The sequence below is a fragment of the Polypterus senegalus genome, chromosome 7 (genome assembly GCF_016835505.1).
Source record: "Polypterus senegalus isolate Bchr_013 chromosome 7, ASM1683550v1, whole genome shotgun sequence".
NCBI lineage: Eukaryota > Metazoa > Chordata > Cladistia > Polypteriformes > Polypteridae > Polypterus > Polypterus senegalus.
The window spans coordinates 107,655,937-107,678,436 of NC_053160.1; the positions used below are offsets into that span (position 1 = coordinate 107,655,937).

The 22,500-nt window shown below is 40.2% G+C and overlaps 1 protein-coding gene across 1 annotated transcript in view; it reads left to right on the forward strand.

Annotated features, from left to right (window-relative positions):
- Positions 1 to 22,500, forward strand: part of LOC120532052 (protein unc-13 homolog B-like) — an 812,076-nt gene that overhangs the window by 448,537 nt on the left and 341,039 nt on the right. Inside the window, exons 16-17 of the mRNA XM_039757963.1 lie at positions 7,935 to 8,579; positions 8,684 to 9,344. Coding sequence (XP_039613897.1) covers positions 7,935 to 8,579; positions 8,684 to 9,344 — 1,306 coding nt within the window. The remainder of the gene's footprint in view (positions 1 to 7,934; positions 8,580 to 8,683; positions 9,345 to 22,500) is intronic.

Below are 22,500 nucleotides of genomic sequence, written 5' to 3' on the forward strand. Positions count from 1 at the left end.
AAATGGAAATGTTTGGTTTGAAAAATGAGACAGTCAAGTTTACACATATAAGAATGAACAGGTGATTATGCAAATCAATATATATTTTTATAGAGGAAGGCATGGTCAGGTCTGACAAAAGACTACAAGGCGATACCTTGTCAGTGAGCTGCTCTACAGTACAAAGAGCTTATAAAAACTTTGGAGACAGAGAAGTCAAAAAGAAAAGAACTCCTGTTAAATGAAAGCCAGGAACAATACGGAAGATCAACATAAAAAAAGGCAAAATGTTTATAGGGGTGGTGTTAGAAAAGATGAAGAAGAAGGGTGAACAAGTGGGAACAGTATAAAAGAAATAGAAATATATGTAGGAAATGTAGGTTGCAGGAACAGAAGACCAGCGTAGAAGGGCTAGATTTGGTAAGGAGAGCAAAAAGAGAAGAGTGGCAGTGGAATGAAAAGGTGCCAGGAGATAATAAGAAAGAAAAAGAAGCAAAAAAATATAAGGAATCTGAATGGGTCAATACAGAATAAGGAGAAAAATAAAGCAGTTAAAAGAACGGTAAAAGAGTTGTCAAAGAGTCAAAGGAAGAGATATTAATGGGGATGTATCAAGAAATTGGGAGAGCTGTAATGGTGGGACAGAAGAAGGTGTCCAGGTTGGCAAAGGAAATATTTCATAAATGGTGGAAACTTACAGGTGACTGTTGATAATGTTAAAACATCCAACCATCCATCCATTATCCAACCCACTATATCCAAACTACAGGGTCACGGGGTTTTGCTGGAGCCAATACCAGCCAACAAAGGGTGCAAGGCAGGAAACAAACCTTGGGCAGGGCGCCAGCCCACTGCAGAGCAAACACACACACACACACCAAGCACACACTAGGGACAATTTAGAATCACCAATGCACCTAACCTGCACGTCTTTGGACTGTGGGAGGAAACCGGAGTACCCGGAGGAAACCCACGCAGACAAGTTGAGAACATGCAAACTCCACACAGGGAAAACCCGGGAGGTAAACCTGGGTCTCCTAACGGTGAGGTAGCAGCACTACTCACTGTGCCGCTGTGCTGCCCTAATGTTAAAACATACTACATAAAATAACTATATTTACAACACAGTTACCCATTTGTGACCCAATCTGTAGTCTTGGTCCGGAACCACATATCAAAAGGATCAGATTATGCTTTATTGAACATGACAATGAAGTATAATGATACATTTAAATTATTTTTTTAAATTAAACTTTCAATATTTATATGGAAAAGGATTCTTTCGTTATATTTTGTTATCACATTTGACTAAAATATTTTTAATTCTGCATATTTTGTATGAAGAAAAACAGTTTCTAAAAAGAGACACTATCATGACTAAAGCAGATTAGAAAGGAACAAATAATATCTTACCCCTATATTCCACGTCAGAGGAATAAAAAAACTGAAAAAAAAATATTTTTCCCTTGGGACGTCTGTTTGTTCCTATGTTCTTGACTGCGGACTGTAAACTGTCCTAATGAGAGTGTGCATGTGTGCCTTTTTTAATACATATCAACCTCACCACAAAAAGCATATAGGGAAAATACAGATTAAAAAAATGTTATTTTAAACCTTTATACAAAAGTTAATGTGTTGTCTTCTGTGTCAGTCTATAGCAAATTAGCTGCATTACTAAAAGCCTCATAAAAAATCTGAACATTTGTGCCACACAGATGCCACTTCCTAAAGATCTGCCCCTGTATGGCTTACTGTGTAGTGTCTCTGTGCATGCATAAGTCATATTTATACTTTACCTGATAAAAGTGCTAATCTCCCAAAACAAAAGACCAGGGTTCTGTTCTTGGCCTTCTTGGAAGTATGCATGCTGTTTTTGTGTCCATAAGTCATGGTTTTTTCAAATACTCATTTCCATGTACAATTTAAAAGCAAGTAGGTGAAGTTAATTTGCCTCTCTGTTATCTAAGCCAGAATTGTTATGTGTGTTTGGGTAGTGGTTGTTTTTTGATATTTATTTATTTTTTAAGTTGTAAATGTTACTCATTGTACCCTGCAATGGAATTGATGCCAAAAATTCATTAGTGTTTAATTCCCATACCTCCAGAAAAATAACTCTTTTCTCCATAAGCTAACATTGGAATGAGAAAGGTGAAAAAATTCATGCATGAAAATGAAAAAGTTTTATCTATGTATATATACAGTATATATATTGTTATGCACATGGAAAACACCTAGAAGGACCCAGGGGTTGGCGGTGTTCACTAAACCATACTCTTATCTCTGCAGACTAGACATGAGAACTTTTGTTTGATTCTGATGATGTCACTTCCAGTTTCTGCCAGAGGATGTCACTTCCCGGTCCGGGTCCGATGACATCACTTCCAGTGATGACTTCACTTTCCCTGACCAACCATAAAAACATGCCATCTTCCCTCTATTAATTAGTTCTGTGTTGGACTCAATTATGTACACCACTGGCTTTTTACACCCATAAATTAAGTATATGGGTGGCTGCCCAAAAACGTTTTTCATGTTTCAAGGCTGTTCATTTTCATACATACATATATATATATATATATATATATATATATACATACATACATACATACATACATACATATATATATATATATATATATATATATACACATACATATATATACATACACACACACATATACATATATATACTTATATATACATATATATATACAGTACATACAGTAAATATACATATATACACATACATATATACACAAATATATATACATATACAGTAATCCCTCCTCGATCGCGGGGGTTGCGTTCCAGACCCCCGCGATAGGTGAAAATCCGCGAAGTAGAAACCATATGTTTCTATGGTTATTTTTATATATTTTAAGCCCTTATAAACTCTCCCACCCTGTTAACATTATTAGAGCCCTCTAGACATGAAATGACACCCTTTAGTCAAACGTTTAAACTGTGCTCCATTACAAGACAGAGATGACAGTTCTTTCTCACAATTAAAAGAATGCAAACATATCTTATATTCAAAGGAGCGCTGTCAGGAGCAGAGAATGTCAGAGAGAGCGCTCGCTAAGAAAAGCAAACAATCAAAAAATCAATACGTGCTTTTAAGTATACAGAAGCACCGCGGTAAAGCGGCATTTTGTAGAGGAGTGTCCGTGTCCTCTGTGCAAACAGCCCCTCTGCTCACACCCTCCATCAGGCAGAGAGAGTGAGAGAGATAGAGAGAAGCAAACAATCAAGCACCACGCAGGAAGCATATCTTATATCATTGAGGAGTTTTAGTTAATATGTAATACATGCTCTGAATGGGTAGCTTCTAAGCCATCCGCCAATAGCGTTCCTTGTATGAAATCAACTGGGCAAACAAACTGAGGAAGCATGTACCATAAATTAAAAGATGCATTGTCCACAGAAAGCGGCGAATCAGCGAAAAATCTGTGATATATATTTAGATGTGCTTACATTTAAAATCCGCGAAAGAGTGAAGCCGCGAAAGTCGAAACGCGATATAGCGAGGGATCACTGTACATATATACTGTACATATACACACACATATATATATATATATATATATATATATATATATATATATATATACATATACATAAATATATAGTAGCAAAATAACCGTGCTTCACAGCGGAGAAGTAGTGTGTAAAAGAAGTAATGAAAAAGAAAAGGAAACATTTTGAAAATAATGTAACATGATTGTCAATGTAATTGTTTTGTCACTGTTATGAGTGTTGCTGTCATATATATATATATATATATATATATATATATATATATATATATATATATATACTAATAAAAGGCAAAGCCCTCACTCACTCACTGACTGACTGACTGACTCATCACTAATTCTCCAACTTCCCGTGTAGGTAGAAGGCTGAAATATGGCAGGCTCATTCCTTACAGCTTACTTACAAAAGTTGGGCAGGTTTCATTTCGAAATTCTACGCGTAATGGTCATAACTGGAAGCTATTTCTCTCCATATACTGTAATGGAGTTGACCTGGATGGCTGTGGGGGGGCGGAGTTTCATGTGACATCATCACGCCTCCCAAGTAATCACGTGAACAGACTATCACCGCAGTACTTAGAAAACCAGGAAGAGCTCAAAAAAGCGCTGAAGAAAACATGCATTATATAATTGAGAAGGCAGCGAAACAATAAGAAGCGAGCGACTGACATATACAACCATATTCATGAGTGTTGCTACTTCGGAAACAAAGCACGGTGTAAACCGTAAGTTTAAATTAAGTTCATAGACAGGCTGCCGCTGGCGTTTGTACTTTAGTACCTGCCCATATAAGGCCGTCCGTCAGCGGCAATCCAATAGAAACACTGCTGCTAAATATTCACGGGTGAAGGACTGTGCTTATGCAGAGGAAGATGAGATGGTCAGGGCGGTGTTTGGCACAAACTCAGCGAAACTGCGCGAGAAACTTTTAAGTGCCGGGTCTAAGCTAACATTACATACAGCCGTGGACATCACACGAGATGGCACTAGCACAGCTGGGAACCTTCGATGCAAGAACACCAAGCGGCTCACGTGAACTGACGCAGTGCACAGAGAAAAAGCAACAGTTCCAAAGAGTGCTGAAGAAAAACCGAATTACACAATTGAGAAGGTAGCAAAAAAATATGAAGCGTCTGATACATACAAGCATATTCATAAGTGCAGCTACTGCGGAAACAAAGCACACGGTGGAAAAAGTGAATGTCCTGCTAAAGGAAGACAGTGTAAAAAAAAACCCAGTGCATGCAGTGTGTCACATCTCAGATAAAGAGGAAGACAAGCTGTTTATTGATGCAGTAAGAAACGAATCGATGAATGAAACCTCTTATCTTTACAACGATTGACAAACACGGAATATAACTTGAACACAACACATCGTACAAATACGACCCTGATTGAAAGAAATAATAATAATCAAATCCTTGATGACAGCAACACTCAATAACACTCACAAAACAATTACTGTATATTGACAATCATGTTACGTTATTTTTAAAATGTTCCCTTTTTTTTTTCATAACTTCTGTAACACACTACTTCTCCGCAGCGAATATATATAAACTACTCAAAAAAATTAAAGAACACTTTGAAAACACATCAGATATCAATGGGAAAAAGAAATCCTCCTGGATATCTATACTGATATAGACTGGGTAATGTGTTAGGAACGAAAGGATGCCACATCGTTTAATGGAAATTAAAATGATCAACCTACAGAGCCCTGAATTCAAAGACGCCCCAAAAATCAGAGTGAAAAATTATGTGGCAGGCTAGTCCATTTTGCCAAAATTTAATTGCAGCAACTCAAAATTGTACGCAGCACTTTGTATGGCCCCTGTGTTCTTGTATATATGCCTGACAACATCGGTGCATGCTTCCAATGAGATGACAGATGGTGTTGTGGGGGATCTCCTCCCAGATCTGGACCAGGGCATCACTGACTCCAGGACAGTCTGAGGTGCAACCTGGTGGCATTGGATGGACCAAAACATAATGTTCTAGAGGTGTTCTATTGGATTTAGGTCAGGAAAGTGTGGTGGCCAGTCAATGGTATCAATTCCTTCATCCTCCAGGAACTGCCTTCATACTCTCACCACATGAGGCCAGGAATTGTCGTGCACCAGGAGCCACTGTACCAGCATAGGGTCTGACAATGGGTCCAAGGATTTCATCCTGATACCTAATGGCAGCCAAGGTGCCTTTGTCAAGCCTGTAGCGGTCTGTGTGACCCTCCATGGATATGCCTCCCCAGACAATCATTAACCCACCACCAAACTGCTCATGCTGAATGATGTTACAGGCAGCATAATGTTCTCCATGGCTTCTCCAGACCCTTTCACTTCTGTCACGTGCTTAGGGTGAACCTGCTCTCATCTGTAAAAAGCACAGGGCACCAGTGGTGCATCTGCCAATTCTAGTATTCTATGGCGAATGCCAATCGAGCTGCATGCTGCTGGGCAGTGAGCTCAGGGCCCATTAGAGGACATGGGGCCCTTGGGTCACCCTCATGAAGTCTTTCTGGTTGTTTGGTCAGAGACATTCACACCAGTGGCCTGTTGGAGGTCATTTTGTAGGGCTCTGGCAGTGCTCATCCTGTTCCTCCTTGCCCAAAGGAGCAGATACTGGTCCTGCTGATGGGTTATGGACTTCTATGGCCCTCTCCAGCTCCCCTAGAGTAACTGCTTGTCTCCTGGAATCTCCTCCATGCCCTTGAGACTGTGCAGGGAGACACAGCAAACCTTCTGGCAATGACACGTATTGATGTGCCATCCTGGAGAAGTTGGACTACCTGTGCAACCTCTGTAGGGTCCAGGTATCGCCTCATGCTACCAGTAGTGACACTGACTGTAGCCAAATGCAAAACTAGTGAAGAAACAGTCAGAAAAGATGAGGAGGGAAAAATGTCAATGGCCTCCACCTGTTAAACCATTCCTGTTTTGGGGGTAATCTCATTGTTGCCCCTCTAGTGCATCTGTTGTTAATTTCATTAACACCACAGCAGCTGAAACTGATTAACAACCCCCTCTGCTACTTAACTGACCAGATTAATATCCCATAAGTTTCACTGACTTTATGATATACTCTGATTAAAAAGTGTTCCTTTAATTCTTTTGAGCAGTATATATACCACGATCTACATACTCTTAAATAGACAAGCTACACGCCATGGCGCAATAGTAGAGGCTTCGCCTCTAGTGCCGACATCCGAGGTTCGATTCCCGAGAGGGGATGCACTGAGTATGTACGCGCGCTTCCCGATTCATTTTACCCTTGCATCTCCTTGGTTTGGGACGTATGAAAAAATATGCGGTTAACGCAGAATAATGTTACGTTATTTTTAAAATGTTTCCTTTTCTTAGTACAAGCACAGCTGAGAAGCTTCGAAGCATGTACTCCATAACGCGTTAAAAAAATAACTCATTTAATCACACTTTCAATTCGAAGCAAAGGGGAACTTTTGTCAATGCATGATTTCCTGGTACATCGATTACACTGATGCACACATCACAGCTAAAAAAATGTTAGAGTCGGAATAAAGCGCGTTCCTACGACTGATCGGAGGAAAATTTTCATTTCAAAAGACTACCCGAGCGAAGCCTTGATAAAAGCATAATTTTGTGTACACTGAAAAGCAAGCAAAATTAGATGCATTACAGAAAGCGGACATTGTGGCTCTTACTGGGGATCATTGGACTTCCGTGACCGTTAGTAATTCTAATTACATCTAATTACAAAATGTTCAATGATCACACTGTTTTAGCCTAATGTAAAAAATAATTTTGGCTAAGGTTACTCAGAGTTTAAAGATTAAGTTGGTCAAATTACCTTTTATGTTTCTGACTTATTTTTTTAAGAAGAAAAACTGCAATTTATGTTGAAATTGTGGTTATTATTATTTAAAGACAATACCATTCTGAAAATGTACTTAAAGTACTTAAACTACCACTTTATTTTTAAGTCTGCCCAATTTTAACCAGGGATGATATTTTTGTTTCTGTTTTGAATTCAAATGCAGTTTAAAAGCATTTTTTATTCAGAAATTAAAACAGCTTGAGTTAACAATATTCATGTCCATGTCTATTATTTGATTCTGTCGCCCACTAAAACCCTTTTAAATTAAAAAAAAAACATTTGCGATTTGGGGCAAATTTACGTGTGCAATTACATACGATTAATCAAGATTAATTCTTACACAGCCTCTAATTAATTGGATTAATTTTTTTAATCGAGTCCCACCCGTAATATATACAGTAATCCCTCGCTGTATCGCGCTTCGACTTTCGCGGCTTCACTCTATCGCGATTTTTTTTCATACACGCTTACGTCACTACGCATGCGCTTTATGAGAACTTTTATCTAAGCCCCACAATGGCTCCTAAACGTGCTGCTTTTTCTAAGCCTTCTGAAAATAAAACTAAGCGCCAGAGGAATATGCTTACCATCCAGGAGAAGGTGAAACTCTTGGATATGATCAGAGATGGCAAGAAAATCATGGAGGTTGCCCGGCATTACAACTTGAATGAGTCTACTGTTCGCTACATCCGTAAAGATGAAAAGAACATCCGTGAAACGGCTACTGTCTCTTTCAACAAAGAAGCAAAGCGCATTGTGACAAGTCGTAATAAGTTCATTGTGAAAATGGAATCTGTCCTAGCAATTTGGATCAGCGACAGCCGCAAGAAAAACATTCCGTTGGATTCGCTGGTCATCCGGGAGAAGGCAAGGCAGCTCTATCAGCGCTTTACGGCGGACGATCCTCAGCCAGGACCCTCTTCTGCAACATTTATAGATTTCACGGCGAGCAAGGGTTGGTTTGAAAAGTTCCAGAAGAGGTATCATCTGAAGAGTGTCGTTCTCCACGGAGAAGCTGCCTCTGCTGATCAGCCTGCAGCAGAGGACTACGTGAACAACACGTTCAAAAAAATCCTTGAGGAGGGCAAGTATCATCCAGAACAGGTGTTCAATATGGATGAAACAGGACTTTTCAGGAAAAGAATGCCTTCCCGGACATTCATTTTCAAGGATGAGGCCAAGGTCCGTGGCTTCAAGGCGTTTAAAGATCGCGTGACTATTGTTATGTGTGGAAATGCTGAGGGATTTTTGCTCAAGCCTGCCCTTATCTATAAAGCCAAGATCCCTAGAGCCCTGAAGAATAAAACAAGAACCAGCTGCCAGTGCATTGGATGCACAACAACAAGGGCTGGATCACAAAGCAGCTGTCATCGGACTGGTTTCACGAGTGCTTCATCCCCCAAGTCAAGCTGTATCTCGCGGAGAAGGGACTCGAGTTTAATGTCCTTCTCCTCATGGACAATGCAGGAGGTCATGCGCAAGACCTATCCTACGGCGGTGTGCGGATCGAGTTCCTTCCTCCCAACACCACTTCGCTGATCCAGCCCATTCGCGCGTTCAAAGCCCTCTACACGCGAAACACCCTGCAGCACCTCGTCGAAGGTATGAACTTTGAGCAGAACTTCTTGCTGAAGGAGTACTGGCGGCAGTATACCATCGCAACCTGTCTGAAGAACATCCAGGCTGCATTGAAGGACATAAAGACGGAGACCGTGAAGGCTAGCTGGAAGATGTTGTGGCCTGAAATTGTCCACGACTACAGAGGACTCACCCCAGAGGATATAAGCGACTCAGCAGTGGATAAGGCAGTTAGGCTAGCCCACATGCTGACAGGAGAAGGTTTCGCGGATATGACTCGCGATGACGTGGATGAGCTGCTGGAGACACACTCGGACCCCTTAAATGACGAGGATCTGGTGGAGATGACTAAATCTGCGAGTGAGGAGGAGGAGCAGGAGCAGCCAGAGGTTCCTGGGGGTCAGGAGGAGGAAGTTGGCCTTACACTTGAGCGTCTCTCACAAGTCATGAGAACTGTTAAGGAAGTACAGGACATGATTGGCGAATGGGACCCACAAATGATGCGTGCATTGCAGTTCCAGAATGCGCTTGATGGAGCGATCGAACCATACAAAAGCTTCCTCGCGCAAATGAAAAGACAGCGGCAGCAACTGCCTATCACGATGTTTTTCAGCCGCGCACCCAGACACCCACTGCCCACTCCTAGGACTGCTTCAGCGGAAGAAGGCAATGATGCACCTGCTGAAGATACTGAACCACCTTAAAACTCTCCTACTGAGGTCGTGCCTTCATAGGTTAGTGGTTGTGTGTAAGAACGGTGAGTGTGTAATTAATTGTACATTACAATAATAATATTATATTTGTAACATCTAATATGTCTTATTTTCTCTTATTTTGTGTAATATATTGGGTAATACGCACGTAATGGTGACTAACGGGTGTTTGTTCATGTCTAGAGGGCTCTAATAATGTTAAAAAACGTATTTAAAAGGTCGTAAACAGGTTTTCTATACTCTAACTGCGAAAATGTTCGATTTATAAATAAAGAATCCTACTTCGCGAAAATTCATTTATCGCGGTAGAGTCTGGAACGGATTAACCGCGATAAACGAGGGTTCACTGTATATGTAGATTTGTATATATAACTGTATATGTGTATATACAGTATATATGTAGATATGTATATGTGTATATATATGTATATATATGTGTGTGTGTGTGTATATATATATATATATATATATGATGTGTATATATATATATATGTTTATATATGTGTGTCTGTGTGTATATATATAAATATATATATACGCCAGCAACACTCATTGCAATGACAAAACAATTACATTGTCAATCATGTTACGTTATTATTAAAATGTTTCCTTTTCTTTTTACTTCTCCGCTGCTAAGCATGGGTATTTTGCTATATATATATATATTGTGGAGGAGGAGAGGAGGGCTTGTGCCTCCTCCAGACCGCGAGGGGGCGTCCGCCCTGGTTATATAGGGGACCACGGGTACAGGGCTTGGAAGCCCAGCCCTGTAGGGACCCGTGGTCACCGCCAGGCGGCGCCCCGATGCCGGTTTACCCTGTGTGGTCTTTGGCCGGGGATGGAGCCCGGCCGGGACGACTTGGAAGACCGGAGGAGGGCGTGTACCTCCTCCAGACTGAGTGGGGGCGTCCGTCCTGGTTAGGCAGGGGGCCTCGGGTACAGGGCTTGGAAGCCCAGCCCTGTAGGGACCTGTGGCCACCGCCAGGCGGCGCCCGGAGAGCTGCCAGGAAAGCAGCCGACACTTCCGCCACGCTGGGGCGTGGCTAAGGAGAAGAGGCCGGAAACACCTGGGGCTCATCCGGGGGCATTATTTAAGGGGCCGCCTCCCTCCAGTCATTGGTGGAAGTCGGGAGGCAGAAGACGGAGCTGGATAGAGGACAGGAGGCGGCCAGAGGAAAGGCACAGTGACTGTGGGCCCTGGACTTTTGGGGGATTCGGTGCTGAAGGCACTGGGGTTGCGTGAGTGCACTAAACTTGTAAATAGTGTAAATAAAGTGTGTTGGGTGAAACTATGTCGTCCATCTGTCTGTGCCAGGGCCAGCGTTCACAATATATATGTGATTTAAGCAATTTTGAGCGTGACATGGTTGTTGGTGCCAGACAGGCTGGTCTGAGTATTTCACAATCTGCTCAGTTACTGGGATTTTCACACACAACCATTTCTAGGGTTTACAACGAATGGTGTGAAAAGGGAAAAACATCCAGTATGCGGCAGTCCTGTGGGCGAAAATGCCTTGTTGATGCTAGAGGTCAGAGGAGAATGGGCCGACTGATTCAAGCTGATAGAAGAGAAACTTTGAATGAAATAACCACTCGTTACAACCGAAGTATGCAGCAAAGCATTTGTGAAGCCACAACGCGCACAACCTTGAGGCGGATGGGCTACAACAGCAGAAGACCCCACTCATCTCCACTACGAATAGGAAGAAGAGGCTACAATTTGCACAAGCTCACCAAAATTGGACAGTTGAAGACTGGAAAAATGCTGCCTGGTCTGATGAGTCTCGATTTCTGTTGAGACATTCAAATGGTAGAATCAGAATTTGGCGTAAACAGAATGAGAACATGGATCCATCATGCCTTGTTACCACTGTGCAGGCTGGTGGTGGTGGTGTAATGGTGTAACTGAAGGCATCAAAACTAGTCACCTGAAATGGGTTTCCAACAGTCTTGAAGGAGATCCCAGAGGTGACTACCTGTTGAAGTTCATCGAGAGAATGCCAAGAGTGTGCAAAGCAGTAAGCAGAGCAAAGGATGGCTATTTTGAAGAAACTAGAATATAAAACATGTTTTCAGTTATTTTACCTTTTTTTGTAAAGTACATAACTCCACATGTGTTCATTCATAGTTTTGATGCCTTCAGTGAGAATCTACCAATGTAAATGGTCATGAAAATAAAGAAAACGCATTGAATGAGGAGGTGTGTCCAAACTTTTGGCCTGTACTGTACATAGAAACATATATATATATATATATATATATATATATATATATACATACATATATACATATACATACATATATACATACATATATATATATATATACACACATATATACATACATATAAATATTGTGGAGGATGGCCGGCTGTTTATCCCGGCCAATACCTCCAAGCCGCCAGGTGGAGCCCTCCTTGCAGCATGGAGGTCCCCAGAAGACCAGCAGGGCATCATGGACAATGGAGTTTTATGCACCGCCTGCTGGATGCCATGGGGCCACGAGAGGGAGCTGCAGGGAGGACTGAAGAGTTCTTCGTGCCCTATGACCCGGAAGTTCGTCATAGGAAGAGTGACGGGCTTCCGGGGTGAGAAAAGCATTGTTTACCCTGACCCGGAAGGAATAAGGACTTATGGACTGTTGGATTGGGAACACTTCCGGGTCGGAGAATATAAAAGGACTGTGGGAACTCCCAGGCAAGGAGCTGAGTTGGGAGGCAGGGTGGCTAAGCGTCTGGGAGTGGAGGATTGGTTTATTAATTATTGTATTGGTGATTTATTGAGAATTGTGGAAAGGAGCGTGCTTTGTGCACTTTATTATTATAATAAATATCATTATTGGACTTTTACCTGGTGTCTGACGTATAGTCTGAGGGTACAAGGGTGCGAGCGAGCACTTAATCTGTTACAATATATACATATGCATATATATATATACACATACAGTATATACACACACATACATCCACATATATATACATATATATATGTATACATATGTATATATATGTGTGTATGTATATATACAGTAATCCCTCGCTATATCGCGCTTCGACTTTCGCGGTTTCACTCTATCGCGGATTTTAAATGTAAGCACATCTAAATATATATCATAGATTTTTCGCTGGCTTGCGGATTTCTGCAGACAATGGGTCTTTTAATTTATGCTACACGCTTCCTCAGTTTGTTTGCCCTGTTGATATCATACAAGGGACGCTATTGGCGGATGGCTTAGAAGCTACCCAATCAGAGCATGTATTACATATTAACTAAAACTCCTCAATGCTATAAGATATGCATCCCGCGCGGAGCTTGATTGTTTGCTTGTCTCTGCCTCTCTCTCACCCTCTCTGACATTCTCTGCACCTGACGGAGGGCTGTTTGCACAGAGGCTGTTTGCTTAAAAGATACTGACGCTCCTCTAAAAAATGCCGCTTTATTGCGGTGCTCGGCATATTTAAAAGCACAAAAGCACACGTATTGATTTTTTGATTGTTGCTTTAATCTCGCTCTCTCTCTGACGTTCTCTGCGCCTGACGGAGGAGATGTGAGCAGAGGGGCTGTTTGCACAGAGGCTGTTTGCTTAGAAGATACTAAAGCTCCTCTAAAAAATGCCGCGCAAACTTAAAAGCACAAGTATTGATTTTTTGATTGTTTGCTTTTCTTTGCGAGCGCTCTCTCTCTCTCGCTCTGAAATTCTCTGCTCCTGAAGAGAAGAAGATCTATTTGCATTCTTTTAATTGTGAGAAAGAACTGTCATCTCTGTCTTGTCATGGAGGACAGTTTAAACTTTTGACTAAAGGGTGTTATTTCATGTCTAGAGGGCTCTAATAATGTTAACAGTATAGGAGAGTTTATAAGGGCTTAAAATATATAAAAATAACTACGCAAACATATGATTTCTACTTCGCGGATTTTTCGTCTATCGGGGGTTCTGGAACATAACCCCTGATCGAGGAGGATTGCTGTATATATATATATATATATATATATATATACACACACACACATACATACACACAAACACACACATATATACAGTGGTGTGAAAAACTATTTGCCCCCTTCCTGATTTCTTATTCTTTTGCAGGTTTGTCACACAAAATGTTTCTGATCATCAAACACATTTAACCATTAGTCAAATATAACACAAGTAAACACAAAATTCAGTTTTTAAATGATAGTTTTTATTATTTAGGGAGAAAAAAAATCCAAACCTACATAGCTCTGTGTGAAAAAGTAATTGCCCCTTTGTTAAAAAATAATGTAACTGTGGTGTATCACACCAGAGTTCAATTTCCGTAGCCACCAATCCTGATTACTGTCACACCTGTTTCAATCAAGAAATCACTTAAATAGGAGCTGCCTGACACAGAGAAGTAGACCAAAAGCACATCAAAAGCTAGACATCATGCCAAGATCCAAAGAAATTCAGGAACAAATGAGAACAGAAGTAATTGAGATCTATCAGTCTGGTAAAGGTTATAAAGCCATTTCTAAAGCTTTGGGACTCCAGCGAACCACAGTGAGAGCCATTATTCACAAATGGCAAAAATATGGAACAGTGGTGAACCTTCCCAGGAGTGGCCGGCTGACCAAAATTACCCCAAGAGCGCAGAAGACCCCAGGACAATGTCTAAAGAACTGCAGGCCTCAATTGCCTCAATTAAGGTCAGTGTTCACGACTCCACCATAAGAAAGAGACTGGGCAAAAACGGCCTGCATGGCAGATTTCCAAGACGCAAACCACTGTTAAGCAAAGAGAACATTAGGGCTCGTCTCAATTTTGCTAAGAAACATTTCAATGATTGCCAAGACTTTTGGGAAAATACCTTGTGGACTAATGAGACAAAAGTTGAACTTTTTGGAAGGCAAATGTCCTGTTACATCTGGCGTAAAAGGAACACAGCATTTCAGAAAAAGAACATCATACCAACAGTAAAATATGGTGGTGGTAGTGTGATGGTCTGGGGTTGTTTTGCTGCTTCAGGACCTGGAAAACTTGCTGTGATAGATGGAACCATGAATTTTACTTTCTACCAAAAAATCCTGAAGGAGAATGTCCGGCCATCTGTTCGTCAACTCAAGCTGAAGCGATCTTGGGTGCTGCAACAGGACAATGACCCAAAACACACCAGCAAATCCACCTCTGAATGGCTGAAGAAAAACAAAATGAAGACTTTGGAGTGGCCTAGTCAAAGTCCTGACCTGAATCCAATTGAGATGCTATGGCATGACCTTAAAAAGTCAGTTCATGCTAGAAAACCCTCAAATAAAGCTGGATTACAACAATTCTGCAAAGATGAGTGGGCCAAAATTCCTCCAGAGCACTGTAAAAGACTCATTGCAAGTTATTGCAAACGCTTGATTGCAGTTATTGCTGCTAAGGGTGGCCCAACCAGTTATTAGGTTCAGGGGGCAATTACATTTTCACACAGGGCCATATAGGTTTGGATTTTTTTTTTCTCCCAAAATAATAAAAACCATCATTTAAAAACTGCATTTTGTGTTTACTTGTGTTATATTTGACTAATGGTTAAATGTGTTTGATGATCAGAAACATTTTGTGTGACAAACTAGCGAAAGAATAAGAAATCAGGAAGGGGGCAAATAGTTTTTCACACCACTGTACATATATATGCATATACATATCTACATATGTATACACACACATATATATATATATATATATATATATATATATATATATATAGGGGTGGGACTCGATTAAAAAAATTAATCTAATTAATTAGAGGCTTTGTAATTAATTAATCTTGATTAATCACATGTAATCGCACAAGAAAATTTGCCCCAAAGCGCAAATATTTTTTTTGATTTAAAAGGGTTTTAGTGGGCGACAGAATCTAATAATAGACATGGACATGAATATTGTAAGCTGAAGGTCTTTTAATTTCTGGAAAAAAAAAAAGCATTTAAACTGCATTTCAGTTCAAAACAGAAACAAAAATATCATCCCTGGCTAAAATTGGGCAGACTTAAAAATAAAGTGGTATTGTAAGTACTTTAAGTACATGTTCAGATTGGTATTGTCTTTAAATAATGATAACAAAAATTTCAACATTAAATTGCAGTTTTTTTTCTTAAAAAAATAAGGCAGAAACATAAAAGGTAATTTGACCAGCTTCACCTTTAAACTCTGAGTAACCTTAGCCAAAATTATTTTGTACATTAGGCTAAAACAGTGTGATCATTGAACATTTTGATTTAGGTGTAATTAAAATTACTAACGGTCACGTAAGTCCAATGAGCCCCAGTAAGAGCCACAAAGTCCGCTTTCTGTAATGCATCTAAATTTGTTTGCTTTCAGTGTCATAAAGCTGTTGAATTTTACTTGAAATAGTGTTTCGACACGGCAGCTGGAAAGTTGGATTACCTGACGCTAACTGTAGCACATTTTCTAACCCACTATCTTCCAACACTGTTAGTGGTCTACAGTCCAAAGCAATCTATTTTGCGAGAGAATTTGTAAGTTTGACCGATGTTGACTTACGAATTTTGGTCCTGAACCAAGTCATTTCATCAGGTTTGGGCTGCCGACACCTTTTGTTGGTACTCAAACTCGTACTGGTAGTGCTAACATCATACACAGTTTTTGTGCTGTAACATGTTTTGCTTTTAGATGATAATATAAGGTTGAAGTGCGTCGGTGGTATGCAAATTCCTTTTTGCACAGTTTGCACAAAACCACGCTTTTATCAATGCTTCTGTCAGGTGGTCTTTTGAAATGAAATTTGCCTCCGATCAGTCCTAGCAACACGCTTTCTTCAGACCCATTTTTGTAGCTCTGGTGTGTGCATCAATGTAATCGATGTACCAGGAAATCAAGCACTGACAAAATTTCCCCTTTGCTTGGAATGCAAAGTGTGATTAAATGCGTTATTTTTTTTACGCGCTATGGAGCACATGCAACGAAGCTTCTCAATTGTGCTTGTGCTAAGAAAAGGAAACATTTTTAAAATAACGTAACATGATTGTCAATGTAACCTTTTGTAGGGTCTGTCCCTGAGACTTATTAATTGTCATCGCGAAGTAGAGCCTCACTGGAAATTGGAGGCATTTGAATTGAAATGGGAGATCAGAGGGTATAACGGGGATGCGAGGAATACAAACTCTCTCCACTGAGCAACGGCCAGTAAAAATAGTTGCCTCAATTAGGTTCTTTTACAGACACATGACCTGAAGTCTCGTGCCGTTACAAAGTTTCGGTGGCTGTAAGGTTTTCAGTAATATTATTGGTGTCCCAACCCTCAAAAATAGATTATGCTCAATAGTGTCTGGAGGATTCAGAGTGTGGAGAAACCCTAGAGAGAGTGTGTGTATTAACTTGTGGATTTTTCTGAGTATTTGGTGGCAGCGTCACAAAGTTGCTTCCGCAAGACCGCGTTAGCTGCAGAGCTCAGCTCAGAGCGAAATGAAGTGGATGAAATGAGGTGAATGGGAGGGGAGATGCTGACGTGACTCCCCAACACAGTGTCTCTAAATTTGCATAATCACAGTCCTTCACCAGCAATTTTAACTTAGTTACGAAGTGATCAAAACTTTCGTTTATATCCTGCGTCCTCTCATTAAACTTGTATCCCCGAATATCGTATTAGTCTTTGGCATGACAAACGCCAGCAGCAGCCTGTCTATGAACTTAATTTAAGGAGTATGTCTATAAACTTAAATTAAACTTACGGTTTACACCGTGCTTTGTTTCCGCAGTAGCTGCACTTATGAATATGCTTGTATGCGTCACTCGCTTGATATTCTTTTTCAGCCTTCTCAATTGTGTAATGCATCTTTTCTTCAGCACTCTTTGGAGCTCTTCCTAGTTCTCTACATACTGCGTTCACAGTCAGTTGACGTGATTACGTGGGAGGCGTGATGATGCGAGACGCAACTTTTTGTTAACTTATTTCAGTTTTTTTAGTTTACTAAAAATTTGTATATATATTATAAACTTTGACTTTATATATTCAGGAATGAGTTTATATACTCCGATGTTGACTTTATATAATCAGGAATGACTTTATAAATTCCAACGCTGACTTTATATATTCAAGATTTGACTTTATAGATTCCAGCGCTAACTTTATATATTCCGACGGAGACTTTATATATTCAAGTTTTGACTTTATATATTCCAGCACTGACTTTATATATTAAAATTTTGACTTTATATATTCAGAAACAAGTTTGACTTTATATATACCGATGCTGACTTTATATATTCAAGTTCTGACTTTATATATTCCAACGCTGACTTTATATACTCAGGTTTTGACTTTATATATTCGGGAATGACTTTATATATTCAAGTTTTGACTTTATATATTCTGACGCCGACTTTATATATTCAGAAAATCAATGTATTTGACTGTTTGGCACCCCATAATATATATATATATATATATATATATATATATATATATATATATATATATATATATATATACAGTGCTCAGCATAAATGAGTACACCCCACTACATTTGTCAGAAAACCTTTAGTTTCCTTTCAGTAGCAACATTTTCTATGAGATACTGTACTACAAAATACTCCCGCGCCATTGATTGCAAACAAGATTTGTTAATTTACACACACAAAAAAGTGATTTTCCTAAGAAATTCATTCAAGCCCATGTTGCAACAATGAGTACACCCCAATTATAGTCTTAGGAGAAAAGCCACACTTAAGACTACAAAATTCTAATTAACAAGGATTCAACCACAGGTGAGTCTAATAATTTATTTAAGAGGTGTCCAGCAGACAGGTGACTATAAAAGGGCATTACTTAACAAAGAAGTACCCTTCCCATTTCATGTCCGCAATGGCTCCACGTGGAAGAGAAATGTCAAAAAATCTGAGAAAGGAAATCATAACTTTACACAAAAAAGGTGAGGGCTACAAGAAGATCAGCAAAGCTTTACATATCAGTCAAAGTACTGTAGCAAAAGTGATCCAAAAATTTAAGAAAGATGGAAGTGCAACCATCTTACAGAGACGTCCAGGCCGTCCACGGAAGTTAACATCTCGACAGGAGCGTCTTCTGATGAGAAGGGTTGAAGAAAATTGCCATGCAAGTTCACTGCAGTTAGCTAAAGCAGTAGAAAGCCAAACTGGAGTGACTGTTTCCCGTGAGAGCATACGGCACACACTGCAGAGGAATGGCATGCATGGGCATCGTCCAAGAAGGAAGCTGCTCCTAAAGCCCATGCACAAAAAAGCACGCCTAGAATTTGCTAGGGCCCATACTGAAAAAGATGAAGACTAATGGGACTCTATACTCTGGAGTGATGAGAGAAAGATCACTGTTTTTGGAACTAATGGTTTCAAAACTGTATAGCGTCGTAATGGTGAGGATTTCAAAGAAAAATGCATGGTGCCTACAGTGAAACATGGTGGTGGCAGTGTCCTTATGTGGGGCTGCATTAGTGCTGCTGGTGTTGGGGAGCTGCATTTCATTGATGGTATCATGAACTCAACAATGTACTGCTCTATACTGAAGGAGAAGATGCTGCCATCACTTCATGCACTTGGTCGTCGTGCACTTTTCCAACACGACAATGATCCAAAACACACATCTAAAGCTACTGTTGCATTTCTGAAGAAGAACAGGGGGAAGGTGATTGAATGGCCAAGTATGTCTCCTGATCTGAACCCAATCGAACACCTGTGGGGAATTCTGAAGCAACAAGTTGAGCATCACTCTCCACCCAGCATCCAGGCTCTAAAAGAGGTTACTCTTGAAGAATGGAAAAAGATAGATGTCTCAATATGTTGCCAACTTGTTCATTCCATGCCTAGAAGACTTGGTGCTGTCCTTAAAAATCACGGTGGTCATACAAAATACTAGATGTAGTAGTTTTTGTTGCGGGGTGTATTCATTTTTGCTTCCACCAATTTGAGTAAAACTGAAGATTGAAGTTATATTATTAACCTTACTTTCATGTTATTCAGTTAAACAAGTGTTCAATAAAACTCAGCCTTGTGAAAATTTGCAAATTGTTCTTTTGTTCATTGAGCTACTGATTAAATTCGTACTTTTTAAAGGGGGTGTACTTATTTATGCTTAGCACTGTATATATATATATATATATATATATATATATATATATACACACACACACACATATAAACATATATATATACATATCCATACATATATACATATACATATATATATACACACACATATATACATACATATATATATATATTGTGGTCCCCGGCCGGACGCCCAGGAGGACGTCACAGGGGTGTGGCTAGTGCTAATTGCCGGGGAGCAGCTGGAGCCCATCCGGGTTCCCATAAAAGATGCCGCCTCCCTCCAGTCATTGGTGGAAGTCGGGAGGCAGTACGACGGAGCTGGAGAGAGGACAGGAGGCGGCCAGGAAGAAAGGCACTAGAGACTGTGGGCCCTGGACTTTGGGGGATTCAGTGCCAAGGGCACTGGGGTTGTGAGTTCACGTGATTGGACTACTTTGTATATATTTGTAAATAGTGTGAATAAACGGTGTGTGGGTGCAAAATATGTTGTCCGTCTGTCTGTGCCAGGGCCAGCGTTCACAATATATATACACATATATACACATACATCCACATATATATATAAATATATATATACATATCTACATATACACACATACATATACACACACACACATATATACACACAAATACATATACATATATGCATACACACACATATATAAACATATATATACATATCTACATATATACATATACACACACATATTATATATATATAGACCCCCGTGACCCTGTATTCGGATTCAGCAGGTTAGAAAATGGATGGATGGATATACACACAATGTGTCCCTGAATGAAGGGAGGCCCAAAATCAAAAGTACCAGTCAGTATCTGGTGTGGCCACCGGCTGCTTGAAGTACTGCAGTGCATCTCCTCCTCATGGACTGGACCAGATTTGTCAGTTCTTGCTGTGAGATGTTACCCCACTCTTCCACCAAGGCAACTGCAAGTTCCTGGACACTTCTGGGGGGAATGGCCCTAGCCCTCACCCTGCGATCCAACAGGTCCCAGACATGCTCAATGGGATTGAGATCCGGGCTCTTCCACTGCGAGGATTATCAGCTGTCCTTCCTGTCTCCCTGTAGCGCTGTCTTAGGCGTCTCACAGTGCGGACATGGCAATTTATTGCCCTTGCCACATCAGCAGTCCTCATGCCTCCCTGCAGCATGCATAATGCACGTTCACGCAGATGAGCAGGGACCCTGGGCATCTTTCTTTGGGTGTTTTTCACAATCGGTAGACAGGTCTCTTTAGTGTCCTGCGTTTTTAGAACTGTGACGTTAAATGCCTACTTTCTGTAAGCTGTTAAGGTCTTAACAACCATTCCACAAGTGCATGTTAATTAATTGGTTATGGTTAATTGAACATGCATGGAAAACATTGTTTAAACCCTTTACAATGAAGATCTGTAAAGTTATTTGGATTTTTAAAACATTATTGTTGAAATACACACTCCTGAAAAAGGGACGTTTCTTTTTTGCTGAGTATATATATATGTTGTTCCTGGGGGTGCCAGAATCCATCAAGGATGAAAAATAAAAAAAAACATTATTTGTACAAAATCTTAATTTATTTATCCATTCCTAAATAATTAAATGGGCAGGCTATTTCGTATCAGTGCAATATGCTGTTTGTTAAAATGGATGAGTCCTGCTCTAACGTGCAAGTCTGTGTGGATATTATGAACTATCATATCTGTTCAAGTTCTATTTAAATTATAAACAGAAGGAATTTTTATTTAGTCGACAGAAATATCTTTGGTAGGAATGTAAGTTAAATGCAGGCATCATTGCACAAATTTTTCTTCACCATACAAATGTAAAGAATAAACTCGCCTTACATTCCAACCAAAGATATTTGTGTCGACTAAATAGAACTTGAAAAGATATATTTTTTCGAATGTGATCGCGCAATTCAGATCGAGTTGACGCGCACTACATCGAGTACTCGTGCTATTGTGGTTTCGCCGTCATGCCTCAATAATTCACCCTTCCCTCGCTCTTACTTTATTACCATGGCTTTACCAAAACAATCATTGATGGCGAATAAGGTATCCATTATTCATAAAGCTTCAATTGGTGATCTGTCCTTCTGCGTTAACCGCATATTTTTTCATACGTCTCAAACCAAGGGGATGCGAGGGTAAAATGAATCAGGAAACGCTGATATATATGTATGTGTGTGTATATATATATTGAAATAGTTTTACTGTGAAATAATGCAAAGAGTATGCGACACGTGTTTTGCCCTAATTTTGGGGTCATCAGGCGTGCATACTCAGTGCACCCCTTCTCGGGAAACGAACTTCGGACGTCGGCGCTAGAAGCGAAGCCTCTACCATTGAGCCACGGCGTGTGGTTTGTCTATTTGAGAGTATGTAGATCGAGGTATATATATAGATATATATACACTCACCTAAAGGATTATTAGGAACACCATACTAATACGGTGTTTGACCCACTTTCGCCTTCAGAACTGCCTTAATTCTACGTGGCACTGATTCAACAAGGTGCTGAAAGCATTCTTTAGAAATGTTGGCCCATATTGATAGGATAGCATCTTGTAGTTGATGGAGATTTGTGGGAGGCACATCCAGGGCACGAAGCTCCCGTTCCACCACATCCCAAAGATGCTCTATTAGGTTGAGATCTGGTGACTGTGGGGGCCATTTTAGTACAGTGACCTCATTGACATGTTCAAGAAACCAATTTGAAATGATTCAAGCTTTGTGAGATGGTGCATTATCCTGCTGGAAGTAGCCATCAGAGGATGGGTACATGGTGGTCATG